Below are 20,812 nucleotides of genomic sequence, written 5' to 3'. Positions count from 1 at the left end.
TACCTATTACGGAGTCCTCAGGCATTAAATTTTGTTGTGATTGCTGCATTTGAAACCAGAAGTAACCTGAAGAAAAAGGGTCGAGTAAGTAAATACATGGTAGCTATACTAGTATAGTCACTAGCTTGTAGGCCAGGAAAAGTACCTGTTTATGCCATATGGTTTTTAAAGAATATTGATTTGTCTGTAAATCAACCAGCCTTGAGGAAAGCAGGCTACAGTAACACAGGAGTGAAAAAATGTGGACATATTAAACTGTTTTTAAGGGCTTTTGTCTTTATCAGAACAAAAAATATAAACATTCTAGAATGTTAATTGGATTTTGGTTATTAGGAGGATGGTTAATTTTATTTAGATTAATTTTATGTATTTCTTTAATGAGCAAGTGAAAAAAACAACTTGGGAAAAAAGCAGGTGCCCTTGGCAACAAATTTTCTCTTTATTTAGATATTGAACGTTGGCATAAATACCAGGATTACAGTTCATAATATCCTTCTCCTTCAGCAGGGAAGACTAGAACGTAATTATAGGCCTAAAGAATATTATTACAAAAGGGGACCTTCCAGTAGAAAGAAGCATATAGCAATAAGATTTAACTCATTCTAATAATAATAAAGTGTTCAGTCAATTTTAGTGCTAGAGAGAACCTTTTAAATGTTCAAGGGGCGTTTTAGAAGGCTGGAGAGGTAAATGATTTGTCTGTGGTCATGTATCACATTGGTACAATTAAAATTGGAACTAAATTCAGATGTGCTAACTCTTGAGCGCCCCCACCCACCCACCCGCCCCGCCCTGCCCTGCCCTGCCCTGCCCTGCCCTGCCCTTCTCTGCCCTGCCCTGCCCTGCGCTAGGTACACCAGGCTCTGCTTAGTTGAATTAACTGTAGTGTGAAATTAGCTCCTCCTTTACAAGCTCTTAAATAGAAGTTCTTTGATAAAGAGATTAGTTGACTTGTATGCTCTCCTCTTTTGACTTCATTTAATCCCAAAGAGATATTTAGCTGCTTCTTTACCAGCCCCCCAACCCCCTCCTGCCCTGGTCTGTTAACTCTTACCTTTTCTTCACTTCCTTTCCTATTGAGTTTAGACTTTATTTTTAGCAACCAACAGAAGCCAGCTTGGCTAGTTTAAACAGAAATGATACTAAGAATTATTAGGTACCTCACACATTCTTCAGGAGGGCCAAAGAAAAGAAGGAGCCAGGAACTAACTTCAGAATCACATCCTGGTGATTTCACTACTCACACTGTGTGCAACACATTCTACAGTGTGTGCAGTGTGATTGTTGATGTCAAGCACAGAATGCTACCACTAGAACTCTGTTGCTATCTTAGTGGTAACTACTGCAGTTCTCTCCAGAATGGGTTATTTCTTTGCTTGTGATGCGCAGGGAGTGCTGCATGCATACTACCAACCTCATTTTGCCCTAAATGCTTCCAGGCAGTCCTTTTGTGTGACCACAAAAGGTAAGTTTTTCTTTTTCTACAAGTTACTTTAAATTTTTACAATTTTCTTAATCTCCCAGCTCCAATATTATACTAAGGAGTGGGAGCTAAAGGAACACATGAATGAGTGGGGGAATTTTTTAATAGTTAACATAGATGACTAAAACTACACATAAGGGCCTGAAATGAATTACCAACTTGAAAAATCAAGTAATATTTTATGAAAGAAGAAAACCCACAATCTACATCATTTTTTACATAAAATGGATTAAAGAAAAAAACAAGTTCATTAGTTTTTGCTAATCTTATGATTTTAGTGTTCACCACATAAAACAAGCTTTTAAAAATTTTCCCTAATTTTAATTCAGGATGAATACAGAAGAACATTTCCTACCTCACCTGCTAAGTTATATACCCACTCCCAGAACCTAAAATATGCCATGGGTTTGTTAATAGTGCCTTGAGGACCATGGCACACACAGCAATCCCAGTGAACTGTGTTACTAAGCTAGGTCCTTTCTTTTCATTCAGCATTCTGAAACATCTCTGTCAAATCATTCCTGAGATACAGAGTTCATTAAGATAGACAGCTACATTATTTAAATCACTGAAGTCTTATTTTTATTTTTTGAGCTGGTGCTAAAAAAAAAAGTTCAGGCAATGAAGTGTTATATCATTCATCAAATCAGGAACCATAGAAAATGGAGAAGCTTAACTGCCATGAGTCTACTAATTATAGTGCTGAATATTCAAAGAACATTTTTACCACCAAGAACTTCATGAATGTCTTATGAAGGAATAGTTGACACCGTCTTTAGCTGTGATGCCAATATTTGGAAATCTTTGAAAAAACAAAGAGGAAAAAAAGATGGAGACAAGGTTTTTAATCTTTCCAGAAAACTTAAAAAATGACTTTAGAAATAAACAAGAACATAATAGCCCTGTAATCTGGCTCTGCTCTTCATGTATTAATAGTATCCTAACTCACACCTCCAGTACCTTCTCTTAAGACCTTGACTACTCAAACAATGAAATAAACTGCTGGATGCCAAGAAGTTTTGCTCTTCCTTCCAGTTAGTTAGTACCACAGTGCCATGAACAAAATAAGCAGTGAATAAACATTTGTACATAAATTCATATTTCAGAATCACGAAACATTTTAAAGCATGTTGATTTCATGCAGTATCAAAGATGGGCAAAATGGTTTACCATCTAATAGATAATTCCAGGTCAAAATAGTATACACCAATTTTTCAATCAAAGCAGTTTTTTTCTGTTTATCTTAGTAAGACTATACTTTTCTGGTTGCCAATTCAAAAAGGAAAAAAAAATTAATGACATTATGGCTTAAATTTACCTTTTTCATGAAGCACCACTTCACAATTATGAAGGATTGAAAATAGCCCTTTTAACTCGGGTGCTGTTTACTGTCCCTGCCAAACATTTGACATTGAGTGCTTATGTAGTAAGCCGGGCCTGATGGCTCACGCCTGTAATCCCAGCACTTTGGGAGGCCGAGGCGGGCGGATCGCGAGGTCAGGAGATCGAGACTATCCTGGCTAACATGGTGAAACCCCGTCTCTACTAAAAATATAAAAAATTAGCTGGACGAGGTGGTGGGTGCCTGTAGTCCCAGCTACTCGGGAGGCTGAGACAGGAGAACGGTGTGAACCTGGGAGGTGGAGCTTGCAGTGAGCTGAGATCGGGCCACTGCCCTCCAGTCTCCAGCGAGACTCTGTCCCCCCCACCAAAAAAAAAAAAAAAAAAAAGATTAAGAAACAGACTCTGAAGTCAGACTGAATGGAGCCCAACAGCTTGGATTTGAATCTTGGCTCTGTTGTTCACTAGCTTTGGTTGATTACTCTTTGTTCCTCATTTGTAAAATGAGTATGAGGATTAAATGAGCTAATACATCTATAGCACTTAAGTCAATATTTGGCAGAGTTTGTTTTTAATTGTTACCCGAGATTTTCTTTTATTGATTCTTGGCATATCTGGGAGCAGTGCTTGATAACTGCGTGTGGTCCCTGCTTTTATGGGGCTTACAGACTGGTGGGGAGGAAAATATCCACAGACTGCAATACAACCTAATGTGTTTAGTGGGCAAAAGAATTGGGGAGGGAGGTGACAGACAAGAAATAAAGGAATTCAGCTTAACAGTTTTTCTTCTTGCTGGGATAGTTTGTTAGTAGGATTATTCTGGTTTTTGTTCATTGTCATTGTCAGTGATTGGAATAATCTTAAATGCTGTTCCTGAGATGGAATTTACCGACCAATGAACACAGCAGATATAGTATTCCTCATGAGCTCTGTGTGGTACCTAAGCATTGCATGTTTGTTCACTGAACAAGCATTTATTTAGAATTTACCACCATTTACTAGCTGGGGTTCCCCTCTTCAAATAGTTTAGGGTCTGAGAAGTAAACCAGCAGTTACTGGGCGTAGTTACAGTAAGTGGAGAGGTAGTAATGAACAGGAAACTGGAAGTACAAGGGCGAAACTTTCAGACTAATTCAGACCTGAGATACATTCTGATGTATCTCAGATTATATATACTTTGCCTTCCAGAAGTCCCTCCAGCTCCCAAGTCTCCATTCGTTTTCACTGAACTTCACAGAAATATTGATCTGGTCTTGGGTTGAGGAAAATTTAGGATGTAGAGATTTCTAGCCCAAGTCATCTGGCCCCATGTATTCATTATTACTTCAAGTAGAATAGAGAGTACTTACCTATTTGTTACCTATCAACTCATAAATAAAGCTTTTCCCAAAAAAGGAATACTCTGGTCTAAAGTACTCTGAGATTTAGTCTTTGGTACCCAGAGTCTTAGAAATAGCTTCTTCCATTTTTCCTTCTCTGAATCTGTCACCTAAGAAATTGTGAGATTTAAGTATGTAGGAGTAGAGGAGAAAAGAAAGAACAAGGGAGGGGCATGTCTTGAGAACCATTATTCTCCATTTGACTTTAGGATAGGCATTTTCAGGAAGTTCTCATGGACCCAGTAAGCTTATCTGTGGGAGTCTGAGTGGTTAGGAGCAAGATAGGCACAAGAGGTGAAAGCAGAAAGGGAATACAAAATTGTCTTAGCTTTGCTTGGTTTGCTTTTATTAAATTTTCTTAAGCTATTTTCATTTTATTTACTGTTGGAATCTATAGGTCTTTTCCAAGGACATGTTTAGGTGGGTGCTAACCTTGCTTTGGTTTTACCAAAGCAAGGAGTGATCATATAATGTAAGTTTAAGAAACTTAGCAAACTTAGGTACAATAACTTTTAAGAGCATCAGTTTTTTCATTTGCAAAGGAAAGGTGGCGCAATAAGTAGATGATGTCTTATGTCCACTAGGGGGTAGTGTGTACTGTAATAATTAAATTAGTTCCTCAGTGAACTCTTTACTTCATCATGCAGTTAGCTTGTTTGAATTAATTTTTGTTCATTTAATGTTTTTTTGACACAAATTGTTTTTTTCAAACACAATCTTGTGACTGTAGCAAACAGTAACTCTTGTTACATGTATTCCTGTTATTAGTGATGTCAAATGTTCTGACATTACTTTTTATATAGAATATTTTGAGGGGAAAAGAGTGATGCTTTACAGTTTCTGTACAAAATTTTACCCATTATGTGAAATAAGTTAAATTCTTAATGACCAGGCAGTAACATTATAACATGATTGTCTTGTGTTTCACTGTCCAGACTAATATGGGAGCTACTAATCACTGCATGTGGCTGTTGAGTGGTTGAAATATGACTAGTTTAAATTAACATGTGGTACAGGTGTAAATTGCACAGTAGGCATTGAAGGCTATGAAAAAAGATAAAATACATCATTAATTTCATACTGATTTCATGTTGAAATAATATTTCGAATACATTTTTAGATAAAATATATCAAAATTAATTTTACCTGTTTTTACTTTTTTATGTGGCTACTAGAAAATTTTAAAATACTTATGTGGCTTGCATTATATTTCTGTTGGCCATCAGTGCTGTAGAGAAAAGTCCTCACCAACCATTTTTATCTTAGCGTATCTCTAGGTGGCCTTATGATTTGTAAGGAAGTAGTATAGTGGGGAGCTTGAGCAAAACTTTGGTTTTATTTCTAATCCCAGCTAGAAAATAGGCAGTCAGTTTTACTATAATGAGACGTTATATGTTCCTAATAATGTTATATGTTATACAAAGTCATGTAAAATTCACAGGACTTACAGGTAAAATGAAGCAAGGGGTATGCACTTGAAAATGTCCATTGATGATAATTAACTTTTTTTTTTTTTTTTTTTTAAGAGACAGGGTCTCACTATCACCCACGCTGGGGTACAGTGGTGTGATCACAGCTAACTGTAACCTCAAACTCCTGGGCTCAGGCAATCCTCCCACCTCAACCTCCCAAGTATGCTAGGACTACAGGTGTATGCCAGCATGCCCAGCTAATTTTTTTAGTTTTTTTTGGTTTGGAGAGATGGGGTCTTGCTGTGTTGCCCAGGCTGGTGGTAACATTTTTTAAATGCTCACTTATGGGCCCAAGTGCAGTGGCTCACGCCTGTCATCCCATTGCTTTGGGAGGCCAAGGCGGGAAGATTGCTTGAGGCCAGGACTTCGAGACCAGCCCGGGCAACATAGAGAAACCCATCTCTACGAAAAAAAAGTGATAAATAAAAATGCCCACTTGCATATAGAGGGTGAACTTGCAGATTTTCATAAGTAATTTACAGTTGTGTACATAATGAAGAATTGACTTGCTTTATTAGTGATCCCAAAAAAGGAGCCATGTTTGTTTTATTTTATAAATTTTTCGTAATTTGTTTTTTCTTTATTATATATTTTTTTCTATAACAGACAACTTTGCCCAGAACCGTATTTGTTAATATTTTAGAGTCACTTAAAGATGTAGTGACAGGTTGGAGTTTACAGAGTAGGTATCATTGAGGCATCACCCAGTTTTTTAACACTTATTTTTCAGTAATGAAATTGGCAGTTACTGAGTTATCAGACAGCTCTTGTTTGAGATGAGCTAAAAGATATACAGTTGATACTACTGGTCATACATTGCAATTTTGTGTTTCAGAGAATATTCTAAAAAACCTAATCATCGTAGACAGGATGCACTGGGATATAGATAGTTACTATCTGTACCAACTTTTCTCACACACAAATTAGCACTCTTTCTAAGAATACTGTTTATTATCCAAAAATTTTATTGCATATAATGTAATCATTGCCTTAGAGAAGAAATGTAAGACCTGATACTGCTTCGTACTGAGCACAAATTATTTTTCAACTTAAAAATAAGAGTCCTGGTTAATAGAGATTGGCTGACAGAATGTCAGTTGTTATAATTTAACTACAGTATAGTTTACTGTAGTTTTGAGTCTAGGGTTTGCTCTTCAGGTCCCAGTAGATCTATTGATAATTAGATATTTGATTCCTTTTAAAAATATTTGTAGGCCGGGCGTGGTGGCTCACGCCTGTAATCCCAGCACTTTGGGAGGCCGAGGCGGGCGGCTCACGAGGTCAGGAGATCGAGACCATCCTGGCTAACATGGTGAAACCCCATCTCTACTAAAAATACAAGAAAAATTTGCCGGGCATGGTGGCAGGCGCCTGTAGTCCCAGCTACTCCAGAGGCTGAGGCAGGAGAATGGTGTGAACCCGGGAGGCAGAGCTTGCAGTGAGCTGAGACGCGCCACTGCACTCCAGCCTGGGCAACAGAGCGAGATTCTATCTCAAAAAAAAAAAAAAAAATTGTTTTGTAGCATTAATTATTGTATGCATTCTATAAGATGAGACACCTTCCTTTAGACTTAATTTTGTTGCCATTTAAATCCATACCCTGCTCCTTTACCAGCTTCCTTGTCTTATTTTAGTAACTAATTTCCTGAACATAGTCTATAGTACTTTCTGTTATGCGTGGCCCTAAACTCACTTCTATTTGGGATTCACTCTTTGGACTGCTTTTAAACATAATAGAATCACAAAATGCATTTAAGGGTTTTTCTGTTTTTCTGTAAACAACTATGGCCTTCCTATGTGATCTCATTTTAATCTTTGTAGAGATGGGGTCTCACTAATGCTTGCCCAGGCTGGTCTGGAACTCCTAGCCTCAAGTCATTCCCCTGCCTGCCTCAGCCACCCAAAGTGCAGGGATTACAGGCATGAACCATGGCGTCCCACCTGCAGTGTAAATTACCTATGCCAAAAGATAGATAAGGCCGGAGGTGGTGACTCATGCTTGTAATCCCAGCACTTTGGGAGGCCGAGGCGGGCAGATCACTTTAAGTCAGGAGTTCGAGACCTGCCTGGCCAACATAGTGAAACCCCGTCTCTGCTAAAAATACAAAAATTAGCCAGATCTGCTCGCTTGAACCCAGGAGGCAGAGGTTGCAGTGACCCGAGATCGTGCCACTGCACTGCAGCTTGGGCAACAGAGCGAGACTTGTCTCAAAAAAAAAAAAAAAAAAGATAAGTGAAACAGCAGGAATTTTAGCCCTTTACTTCTTCACTTAAAGAAATCATACTGTACTCTGTCTTTCCACCAAAGAATATTGTAAAACCAGAAGGTATTTTAGTCAGTCATGTGTTGAATAGTGGCCGGAAAGATTTTATTTCCTAGCCGGTTTTTGCCTTTTTAGGAAAAAAATTGACATTAGTTTCTGTGGTTGAGACTTTTTCAGATGCTGCCATTTGAGACTTGTTTCATTTAGTTTGGATTTTATTCCTTTTTTCCCTCCCACGATTTATGCTGTGAGTTTGTTAGGGAAAACAACACAGTTTAGTGAAATAATTAGGCGTGTTTTTGTGTCAGTTCATTAGAACTTGAGAGCAGCATAAGAACTATTTCAAAATGTTTTCTACATGCAAAAGCTTATTTTAGAATGTGTTCCGATTAAATCTAGGCTTGATCAGGTCACATGATGTGCTTAATATGTACGTTCTTGACAAAGAATATCTGATTTTGAGGGTGAACTGAAGATGAGAAAGTAAATGCCATAACTATCTCTGCCACTGTGCACTGAGAGTGATTTTGAAGCTATTTTGGGATATGCTTTTGGAGGCCCTTCTGTAGCTTTTTATAGTAGATATAGAGCTGCTACTACTTTGTGTAACTGGTGAGTAGTGAATTGGGACTCTTGGGCCCTGGCTTTCTTTTTTTCCAGTCAACCAATTTAAGGCTTTCTAAAGACATAAAGGTCTGGGGTAAAATTAAAGGATAGAGGTGAGGAGAGCCCAGAATTCAAGGAATTTTACCATCCAGTTATTTTCTCATTCTTCTACTCCTGCTGTTCATCCCTAATATCTTAACTTTTTCCTAAAAAAATGAAGACCAGCCTCTCTTGTTCTGGTCACAATGTTAAAGGACTTCCCAAGGTCAGAGGCTTCATTATTGCCTCTTGAGCTTTTTAATGCTCTAAAAATGTTTTAGTTTGAACCTAAAGAACATGTCAGTTTCTCACTTGCTCTTATATTACCATGATCAAAACAAAAAACTCGTCTTAAAATACCAGAGACATTACCTAAAATGGCCATGGGTTTAATTAACACATTTTGGGGAAGCATTTGATTTGTATTTACATCTTATGACTATTTCAGTATATTACTGTGCTGAGAGAGAAGTTGTTTGTTGTTGTTGTTTTTAACATACGCCCTGTAGCTTGTGGAATGAAACAGTTTAAGATGTATTATTTTTCTTAGGTGAAGGCAGTGTAAATAAAATATTCTTATTTATTATTTTTCATACCTAAAAGCTTATTTAAGTATGATTATTTTTCTGCTTAAAAATAAATATAAGTAGAAATTAGACTATTTTTCCCCATACTTGAGTGGCTCCTTTTGTTTTCCTTCCATAATGTGCACATCCTGCCTTGAAAATAACCCTGCTTTAATGATGTTAACGATGAAATTCTGATAGTTTATTTTCCTCTCTTTATAACATCAAAGAGATTCAGAATTCAGTAAATATTAATTGAATTATCTGTTGTGCCAGGCAGTGATCTAAATGCTGAGGATATAGCAGTCCATAAAACAGACTCAAATCTGTCCTCTCATGGAGCTTAAATTCTGAACAAAATAAGTAGAAATGAGATTTGTTCGTAGTGCTGTGGAGATAAAGCTGGGGAGTGGGGATAGGGAGTGTACAGGATAGGGTGGAATGGGGTTTGCAATTTCAGTTATGAGGGCTACACTGAGAAAACATGAAGATCTTAGGAGCTGAGGGAACAAGCCATATGGATATTTTGGGGAAGAAGAGCAAATGCAAAGCCCTTGAGGTGAGAGGATGCCTGGCAGGTTAAAGAACTACAAGGAAGCTAATTTTTGTCTGGAACAGAGAAGGTAGGAGATGGAGGGAGAATAGCTGAAGATGAGTCAGAGAGGTGGGTGGAGTGAGGGCATCATATAGAGCCTCTTTTGGGGGCCCATTACAAGGACTATGACTTTTTTTTTTTTTTTTTTTTGAGACGGAGTTTCGGTCTTGTTGCCCACGCTGGAGTGCAATTACATGATCTGTGCTCACCGCAACCTCCACCTCTCTGGTTCAAGCGATTATCCTGCCTCAGCCTCCTGAGTAGCTGGGATTATGGGCATGCGCCACCACGCCTAGCTAATTTTGTATTTTTGTATTTTTATTAGAGATGGGATTTCTCCATGTTGATCAGACTGGTCTCGAACTCCTGACCTGAGGCGATCCACCCGCCTCAGTCTCCCAAATTGCTGGGATTACAGGTGTGAGCCACCGCACCGGCTCAGGACTATGACTTTTAAAGGGTCTGTGGGTAACAGACCTGCGAGGGAGGTAGTGAGGTCAGAAGCAGGAAGAATAGGTTAGGAGGGTGTTGTAGTATGCCAGGTGAGAGCTGATGGTTGCTTGGATCAGAGGTGTAGCAGTGGAAGGGTGAGAAACAGTCCAATCATGAGTAGAATTTGAGGTATTAAAAAAAAAATTTTTTTGCCAATCAGGCTAGATGTGTGTGGCATATGAAGGAAAAGGTGGATCATTTGGAAAGATGGGTTTGCCAATAACTGACATGGGGAAGTCTTTATGGGAGGAGCAAAGGTTGTGGGTAGGGAGATCATGTTAAGTTTGGGATGCTTATTAGACATTCAAGAGCATATTTCGAGCAGGGAGTTACAGAGGCAAGAGGCACGATCAGGGGAGAGGTCTGGCCTGGATATGAATTAGGGGAGGCTTCAGCTTAAATAGTCTATTTAGTGTTTAAATTCATTGCATTACATGAGATCACTGTGGAAATGTATAAACAGAGAGGAAGCCCTAGGACAGAGCCCCAGTGCACTTCAGTGTTGCCACGGTGGGAGATAGGAAGAAACCAGCAAGGAAACTAAAGGAAGCTGCTGCCAGACAAGGAGGAAGACAGCCATGAGAATGTGGTGATAGGAAGTTAGATAAAGCTTTGCAAAGAGGAAGGAGACCAGCTGGATAAGATGTTGCATTTAGGTCAAGTAAGATAAAGATTAAGCACTGGACATTTGATTTAACCTTGTGGAAATCATTGGTGATTTTAACTTGTTAACAAACAAGTTAGTGATAACTACAGCTTGATTGAAGGGTGTGTTCAAGACAGAAGAGGAGGAGAGAAATTGGAGATGAGCAATCACAGATCTCTTCAAAGAGGAGCAAAGCAAGGGGCAGTAGCAGTAGCTGTTTGGGCGAGTTAGGGGTAAGTTTAGTTTTCTCCTTTTATGGGAACATAACAGCAAGTTTGTGTAGTTTGGGGAAAGATCCAGTAAAGAAGGGAGAACTGATGATTCAGGAGAGGAAAGAGATGCTATTCAGTGTCCTTGAATAGTTGAGAAGGAGATGTAAAAAGTAAAGTAGGGCCGGGCACGGTGGCTCATACCTGTAATCCCAGCACTTTGGGAGGCCGAGGCGGGCGGATCACAAGGTCAGGAGATCGAGACCATCCTGGCTAACATGGTGAAACCCCGTCTCTACTAAAAATACAAAAAATTAGCTGAGCAGGGTGGCAGGCACCTGTAGTCCCAGCTACTCAGGAGGCGGAGGCAGGAGAATGGCGTGAACCCAGGAGGCGGAGCTTGCAGTGAGCCGAGATCGCCCAACTGCACTCCAGCCTGGGCCAAAGAGCGAGACTCCGTCTCAAAAAAAAAAAAAAAAAAAGTAGAGGTTCCTCTTCAAAGACTTTCCTCCCCATCTAATTAGGAACAAATAGTAACTTCTCTTAGAAGCAAAATTTATTCAAAGACCTGTGCTAACATTCTTAAATATCTGCTAACCATAATAAAGAAATCAATATACTTTATGTTCTTAGCTCCCACAATTTAGCCTAAATATTTGCCCTGGCATGCTTATACTGCTGTAAGCAAGCAGTAGGTCATAGCCTGTTCCTCTTCCTTATTTAAAAGTGTTTTCACCTTTCTCAGCATTCCACAAGTTGCTTCCTCCTTCCTGTATTCCCCTCTACATTTACTTCTTTTAAAAGTTCTAAGTTGCTAGCCAATCAGGATAAATATAGAATGTGAGGTCCCATTCGAGCTGATGGAAACTGGACACAGCAGTAGGGTGGACGCGTCAGGTTATAAATGACCCTGTCTCCTTTGTTCAGTGTACTCTCGTGGCAAAATTCCTGGCGAGTGTACCCTTTCTGCAGGAAGTAAAAATGGCCTTACTAAGTCAATTTATGTTCAAGTGCTATTTCTTTACGGCACCGAGGAACAAACATTTCAAACAGAGATAAGTAAGATCTAGTGCTCAAGAAGACCGATTGGCCCTAGCTAAGAGTACGTGGCATTTCATCTCTACAGGAGAAAAGCCAGAGCATATAGGTGCAGATGCAGGGAAATGTCCAAATGCTACAGTGGAAACTGATGGAAGTATCTAACTTGTCATGAAATAGGAAGCAGAACATCAGCCACAAGTGAGGATGGGGATGGAGATGCTGGAGGTTTGAAGAGAGAAGAGAAAGAATAATATAGTTATTTAGGAGAGAGGGAGAATGATGAAAGAGAGAACTAATGATATGTTTGTTGGGAGTATTAAAGGTTCCTCTGAAGTTAATTGTCAATTTTAGACTAATCAGCATTGTTAAATATATTTCTTTAGCCCTGTTCAGGTACCTGGGCCTCTTATCTCCTTTCTTTAGTCCATTACATTTTTCAGAGGGGAAGTTTTCAGTGGGTTTAAAAACTAATTTTTGGCCGGGTGTGTTGGCGTATACCTGTAATCCTAGCACTTTGGGAAGCCAAGGCGGGCAGATCACTTGAGGCCAAGAGGCCAGCAGGGCGATACCGTCTCTACTAAAAATACAAAAATTAGCTGGGCGTAGTGGTGCACACCTGTAATCCCAGCTATTCCGGAGGCCGAGTTGGGAGGATCACCTGGGTCCAGGGAGGTCGAGGCTGCAGTGAGCCAAGATCTTGCCACTGCACTCCAGCCCGAGTGACAGAGTGAGACCCTGTCTCAAAAACAAACAACAAAACACCACCAAAAAATCCCAGTTTTACTTTTTAAATTTATATAGCTTGGTTTTGGTTGAGTGTAGAGCAAGTTGCCTTACCTATGTAATCCTAATGCTACTTTATTTTACTTGAGTAAAATATCAGTTTTATTAACCTAATTTTATTATCAACGTATTTGTAGACATTTGTAGCCAAAATGTATGACAACATCATTGGTATTTGCTAGCAGTTGCATTCAGCTGGTTGTAATTATTTAAATGGTATTTTTTTGAATTTTGCATTTTATAAGCAAAATAAATCCTGTTGGAAGATTGGAGATGTTCTGTTATGCCTATTTCCAAGAGATGAACTTTGTAATTTTACTTTTGGTGTCTAGTAAAATGACATTTGTTTCACAAATGTGTTTGTTTTTCTGTTGTAGGAAACCCAGCGTTTGCTGGCAGAACCAGTTCCTGGCATCAAAGCAGAACCAGATGAGAGCAACGCCCGTTATTTTCATGTGGTCATTGCTGGCCCTCAAGATTCCCCCTTTGAGGGAGGGACTTTTAAACTTGAACTATTCCTTCCTGAAGAATACCCAATGGCAGCCCCTAAAGTACGTTTCATGACCAAAATTTATCATCCTAATGTAGACAAGTTGGGAAGAATATGTTTAGATATTTTGAAAGGTAAGTGTTATCTTTATCAGCATATGCTATTATTAAGCTTTCTCCTTTTTCTCTTAAGCATTCCATGTTTAGAATGTAAATATACAAACACCAGAGAGGTCTGCGGGAGGGAAGTGAAGCAGTTCTGGGCCTGTTTTTTCATGCTTCATCATACTGGGCCTGTTGCCTTCATAGATAAGTGGTCCCCAGCACTGCAGATCCGCACAGTTCTGCTATCGATCCAGGCCTTGTTAAGTGCTCCCAATCCAGATGATCCATTAGCAAATGATGTAGCGGAGCAGTGGAAGACCAACGAAGCCCAAGCCATAGAAACAGGTATCTAATATTCATTCTCCTTCACACCACTTCCACTTTTACAAACAAATTTGTATTGCCACTTAAACTTCTCTAAAGTTTCTCTTGGCAAGGAAAAGAAATAGAAAAAAAAATACTGTAATGAGTGAGATCCTGCTTATAGTATGTAAATACCTCTTATAACAAAATGGCCTGCTATGGGAACCCCCCAAATTTAAAGACAACCTGTAATTGGGAGATCTTGGAGTCTCTTGTAACTACACCTGGTTTAACAAATACTGAGTGCGTACCATTTATCTAGTTATATGTAAAGAACACTGGAAAACTTTTGAACTGTTTTTGTAACCCATTTGATTAAAGTATTCAGCTGTTTATGGCTAGAGAATTTGGAGTCAAGAAGCTTCAGCTACAGATTTTAAGAAAATTAGTGGGGAGAATTGTATATCCAGAAATGGACAACTTGGTTCATCCTCTTGAATTTTCTAGAAGTTATGAATTTTATTGTAGTGTTTTGGTAATTGGACGTATACAAAATCTTTCAGCCCTGATTCAATTTATAGAAAAAGGCATGAATTTAAGAGATTACAGCATGACATTTCCATAATTAACTTAATAGTGTTTGTTTGCCATTTATAATTTGGAAAGTAACATTGAACTACGTAAAATAATAATCGTGCATTTGTTTCTGTCTACAGCTAGAGCATGGACTAGGCTATATGCCATGAATAATATTTAAATTGATCCGATCATCAAGTGTGCATCACTTCTCCTGTTCTGCCAAGACTTCCTCCTTTTTGTTTGCATTTAATGGACACAGTCTTAGAAACATTACAGAATAAAAAAGCCCAGACATCTTCAGTCCTTTGGTGATTAAATGCACATTAGCAAATCTATGTCTTGTCCTGATTCACTGTCATAAAGCATGAACAGTGGCTAGAAGTATCATCTGGATTGTTGTGAAACGTTTAAAAGCAGTGGCCCCTCCCTGCTTTTATTCATTTCCCCCATCCTGGTTTAAGTATAAAGCACTGTGAATGAAGGTAGTTGTCAGGTTAGCTGCAGGGGTGTGGGTGTTTTTCTTTATTTTATTTTATTTTTTTTGAGGGGGGAGGTAGTTTTATTTTTAATTTTATGGGCTCCTTTCCCCCTTTTTTGGTGATCTAATTGCATTGGTTAAAAGCAGCTAACCAGGTCTTTAGAATATGCTCTCTAGCCAAGTCTAACTTTATTTAGACGCTGTAGATGGACAAGCTTGATTGTTTGAACCAAAATGGGAACATTAAACAAACATCACAGCCCTCACTAATAACATTGCTGTCAAGTGTAGATTCCCCCCTTCAAAAAAAGCTTGTGACCATTTTGTATGGCTTGTCTGGAAACTTCTGTAAATCTTATGTTTTAGTAAAATATTTTTTGTTATTCTACTTTGCCTTTGTACAGTTTATTTTACTGTGTTTATTTCATTTTCCCAATGTGACAATCGTATTTTAAAATTAAAACTATGGAACATTCTGTCTTAGTCTTCACCATCTGGCAAACTGAATGGCAAGAGGTGGATTTCGCCAGTTTCTTTTCACTGATGCAGATTTGTGTTAAGATAGTACTGAATGGAGTATTTATAAAGTGGCCCTGAGCATGCATAAAGCATCAGTATCTCACCTTTTTTTAACCCCCTAGGAATTTGAAATAAATGTGTTTGTGTTGTCTGATTAGACGATCATTGGTGTCTTGCCACAATGTTTAAAAATTACTGTACAGGAAAGTCACAGCAAAGATAGCAGTTGTGACTGACATGTAGGACTTTCACAGTTGTGCCACATTTTTGCCTAAAATTTGGGTTATGACCTTTTTCTTGGTTCTTGTCTGAAAATGTCATCTGTAACCTTTCATGTGTGTTATTAAGAAACACTGATCTGATAATCATTTGGGATTTGCTGAGGCATCTGTGAGTCTTCCTTATAAACCTGATGAGCAGATCTCAAGCATCCAGCTTGTGTGTCATCAGAAAGGTTTATTCCTTTGAGAGTAGCAAGTCCTCAATTAATGATTCTTGCTTTCATCCCTCTAGTATTTGCTATGGGAGCTCCTTTTATTCTTTAATTTGGAATTCAGTAATTTTTCTTCTTTATTGACAGAATTCCTCCCCTCACAAAACTGTTCTTTCCCACTTCTCTCCATATCTAATTCCTGATTCTTGTAATTTTTAAGTCATAAATGTAGCCAGTCATAAATACATAAATGTTAACCTTGGGTTGGAACCTTGTCTCTTGCAGTTTAAGGTAATGGATATTGTAGCCCATCTGAATTTTCTTCACTCTTTTTCTCGTAATTCTGGAGTTTCTTCAGATTGTGGTGTATTTTATTGTGCTCCTATGTAAGATGAAGAATTAACTATTAAAATTACATTTTCAACATACAAAAGCTTTTGATGACTGGTAACTGGTATCCTTCCAAATAAATGCATTGCTTGGTAACAAATGTTAGCTTAATGCAGACTAAAATTGTTAACAACCCTAATATTGTAAAATTTGAAATAATAACAGCAGTCGCCATAACAGTTCTTGGGTTGTTTAAAGGGTGCATTTGACTATAGCTAAGGAAACTGAATCTCATTTTAAAAATGAACCACGCAAAACTTCAAGAAACGAAATAGAGATCAACATTTACTGCCTGTAGTATCGCTCATGGTTATAGCTAGTATCACATAGTGATTTACAAACCATGAAATTCCAGATTTAAATCTGTTGCACTACAAAAATATGGCTAAATGATGTCTGCTAAATTTGTGAGTTACAGAAGTACAGAAATAAGTCATTTTCATTTCAAATGCCGTGAATTTCTAATTTCATGGTATCACATTTTTTTCCTTTGCAGTTTTGGTAAGAATCCCCCATTGCTTTGATAAGACTTTCTTTCTCAACCAGTGGGATGAAACAACTGCCAGTGTGTTCACTGAGCCTTCTTAGGACTTAAGGGGCTCTGGGGGAGGCCAAGGCAGCAGTTGAAAACTGCAGCTTCACCTGGCCTTTGGGCCTGTTCTCCCTGGCCCACACAGTATGGCTGGTTAAAACATTCTGAATTTGATGCCAACATTTTTAAAAATTGGGAGATTTACATGAAAATGCAGGATTCTGGTAACTTTTGAATGAGCTGAAGATCTGGCAACAGTAAACCTGACCCACCTTCGTGCATGAGACTTAGCTGAGAGGATCTGAGTAGCAAACACCGTAAGAGCATGTCATGTCTTCTTACCAGCTACTCTCCAGTTGGCTAGAGTCTCCTCCAAGCACACCTGCTAGTCCTTCCCTCTTGTAAGCCTTTGACTTTGTAATCCCTGGGCTAAAGGTTGTTCAACAGAAGTGTTTCATGTTTGCCCACTAGTTGCTGGGGATCATTAGGTGGTGAGTTAATGGCATGGAGCTTTCCTTTGGGACCTTTTACTCTAATGGGGAAGGGGGACAGACAAATAGTTTTAACTCTGTCATGGAAAAGGGAAGTGACTTGGACAGACTTTTGGATTCAGGCCAGATGAACATCTCCAGGCAGAGGGAACAGCAGCATCTGCAAAGTTCTGGGAGAGAAGAAAAGAATCTGAACATTAATAAGCAGCTTCCTGAAAATCGACTGCCCAGGCCAGGCACAGTGGCTCACGCCTGTGATCCCCAGCACTTTAGGAGGCCGAGGCAGGAGGATCACTTGAGTCCAGGAGTTTGTGACCAGTCTGGGTAACATAGTGGGACCCAGTCTCTATTTAAAATTGCCTGTTAAGAGGCTTTTCTAAAATCTTGAGGTGTTGATAGGAGCTTTATGTTTTTTGACTTTTTTTATTTGTTGTAGTCTACTTTGCTGTGATTTGCTTGTGCTCTGGTTACCGTTAGTCCTTTCAAAAGCTGTCTAGCAAGATATTAGGTCTAAAGTCAAGTCATCTCTTGGTATTTGTCTGGAACTGGTTCTAGGACTTCCCTTGGATATCCAAATCCACAGATGCTCAAGTCTCTGGAATAAAATGATGCAGTATTTGCATACAATCTACACAAATCCTCCCGCATACTTTAATATTTAGGTTACTTATAATACCTATTACAATGTAAGTGCTATGTAAATAGTTACACTATTGTTTAAGGAATAATGACAAAAATATACATGTTGACTACAGAGACAATGTTTTTTGGAATATTTTCTATCTGGTGGTTTGAATCCACAGAAGTAGACCCATGGATATGGAGAGCCGACTGTATATAGAACCTTACGCTACACCAAGAATGTACTTGCAAAACAATTTCAAAGAAGCACTTACAAGTAAGATTAAATACAAACCAATAGATAAAAGTGACAGGTGCTGTGGTGGTTTTGTGGAGAATGGGGAAGGAAATCTATTCTACAAGACATTATAAACACAGTGACCTAAGTGGAACTAAATGGGATCATGGAAATGATAGGAATTTTTCTGTTAAATGATTCAGGAACCTTTTTTTGGCTGCTTTAGCCCCCCTCTCCCCCCCTTTTTTTTTTTGGAGACAGTCTCGCTCTAGTTCAGGCTGGAGTGCAGTGGCACAATCTCAGCTCACTGCAGCCTCCGCCTCCTGCATTCAAGCGATTCTCCTGCCTCAGCCTCCTGAGTAGCTGGGACTACAGACACCTGCCACCACGCCCGGCTAATTTTTTGTATTTTTAGTAGAGATGGGGTTTCACCATGTTGGGCCAGGATGGTCTCCATCTCCTGACATCATGATCTGCCCGCCTTGGCCTCGCAAAGTGCTGGGATTACAGGCATGAGCCACCGTGCCCGGCCCTGCCACATCTTTTTTGTTAGTTGCAGTAGCAATACAACCTTATCTAGAAAAGCTGGCCAAAAAAAGAAAATACCATAATAGGGTACCTAAATTATTGCTTTATATAAGAAAAATGTAATATTCGAATAAGTACTTTTGGGCTGGGATGATATTTCATTTAGCTACTTGGTATGACATCCATCTTAGGGAATTATACGAAGGTTTATATTTTAAATAACATAAAAAGCAAAACGTGCTGAATGTAATAATTTGAGTGAAGTGTAAATAAAAAAAATCTGTAATCTACCACCTGGACTTGTAATATGTTGTTTGTTTTCTTAACTATACACTCACCACTGCACTAGTCTCCATTTTATCATGGAAATTAGGTCTATTCCAAGAGTTGGCTTTATGGTACTAACTGGGTAACTTGCCATTAGCTGCCATGCTGGGAGCTGGACTAAAATTTTTCCTGTTAAGTGTGGAACCGAATATTAAGAGTTTGGGTCTCCCCAGCCCTCTCCCAGTTTCATCTTTGTCATCCTCGAGCTGATCTCATTTCATGTATCTTGTATGGCCCTGTTGGGTGGCACTCCTAAGTGTATGAACGTAGACTTGCTACCAAGCTGTCCCTCTACTACTGAATTGATCACGTGATTTTTTTCAGTTTCTTGTGGATTGTAGAAACATATAATTACTGCCTGAATGTTTAGATTTTAAGTTCCTTGTAGCAGAGCATTTTATAGTGATCATTAAGGAACTTTTTCTTTCTGCCAATCACCTTATCTGTGGGGACAGAATGTTTTAGAAATTAGAAAAGATTTAACCCCATGTTACCAACTAGAATAGCGTATTTCCTTTTTTTTTTAAGACTCCTGATCCATCTCACCATATGACTGCTTTTGAAATAGTTCCATGATCTATTAGTAAATATCGATAATGCTTAAGTTTTATTATAACCTAGTAAGTTTACAAAGTCTTCTGGCTTAAGGTCAGGAGTAGATACCAGATCTGGCAAAAGCAGCTTAGATGTGATAGGTTGGTTGCACTAGATTGAACTTGGCCCTGTTTCCCTTAGGTTTTAGCAGGATGCATTAGGACTGAGCAACCAAGTAGGGCCAAGTTCTTGCAATTCATGTTTTCTTCTAAAACAGTAAATATTTTGGCCTTTGTGGGCCACAGGTCTGTCTCAACTACTGAATTCTGCCATTGTAGTGAGAAAGCACCCATAGACAATTTGTAAACAAGTAGGCATAGTGTGTGTGTGTTTTTTTAAAACCACCTAAAACATTAAAAAAAAAATTTAACTTGAAGGCCATACAAACAGGCAGTGGGGTGGGGTTTGGCCTGTAGGTTGTAGTTCTCTGCCCTGCTCTACTGGCACTGATTACTCACTGCTCATGTCTATTTTCCAAAACATGTTTTAAACCATACAGGCCTTTAAAAACAAAATCTAAAATCTGTACAACCTCATTTTAGGTGACTAAGTTTTTTTAGTGTATGCAAATGCGTGCATAAAACATAGTTCTGTCCTAGTGTTCTGTTTTTTTCAATCACTGTTGAAAGGATTCTCCTTGTGGCAGCACATAGCTCTTTGGTAACCACGAAGTACCCATTAAATAGATTGCCATGACCTAATCCCATTTGAATATTAAATTGGTACCAGTTTCATAAGTCCTACAACACATGTATCTGACCATAGTTTGGTTGTGCAACTCGTGCATTTGTTGACCAGATTCCCAGAAGTGGAACTGTTGGGTGAAAGGGTGTGTATGCAGCTGTGATAAATACTAAGTAGCTCTCTGACAGGGTGTATCAGTTTCCACACTCAGATCCTTACCCGAATGTCATTTCTAATGACTAATATTCCACTATATGGAAGTTAACCGTTACAATCCCTTTGCTGCTGAGCATTTTATTTTCATGGCTTTCCACTCCAGTGCCTTGCCTTGATATGTAAGTCTTTGTCCACATTCCTGTAGATAAGTTGAATTCCTAGTATATTTACTTGGTCAATAGGCATGTTTCTTAAGGTTGATAAATAATGATGGCCAAATGAAAGTATTTTACTAACTTAAGGAATGAATTTGAGTAAAAGCCGAGAAAAGCAGAAAAATTTACTTTCATTGTCTGATACTGATTAGCATCAGGAGAGTGGCAGTCTACATATTGGGAGATGTTTGTCAAATGTTACAAAAATGCATTA

At 38.7% G+C, this 20,812-nt stretch overlaps 1 protein-coding gene across 1 annotated transcript in view; it reads left to right on the top strand.

The window, feature by feature from the left end:
- UBE2N (ubiquitin conjugating enzyme E2 N) overlaps positions 1-15,258 on the top strand; it is a 32,284-nt gene extending 17,026 nt beyond the window's left edge. The window contains exons 2-4 of the mRNA XM_008004246.3: positions 13,294-13,540; positions 13,715-13,855; positions 14,530-15,258. Coding sequence (XP_008002437.1) covers positions 13,294-13,540; positions 13,715-13,855; positions 14,530-14,570 — 429 coding nt within the window. The 3' untranslated portion in view covers positions 14,571-15,258. The remainder of the gene's footprint in view (positions 1-13,293; positions 13,541-13,714; positions 13,856-14,529) is intronic.
- Positions 15,259-20,812: the final 5,554 nt, after the last annotated feature.

Source organism: Chlorocebus sabaeus, chromosome 11, assembly GCF_047675955.1.
Source record: "Chlorocebus sabaeus isolate Y175 chromosome 11, mChlSab1.0.hap1, whole genome shotgun sequence".
In the NCBI taxonomy this organism is placed as follows: domain Eukaryota; kingdom Metazoa; phylum Chordata; class Mammalia; order Primates; family Cercopithecidae; genus Chlorocebus; species Chlorocebus sabaeus.
This window is presented reverse-complemented; position numbering and strand designations above follow the sequence as displayed.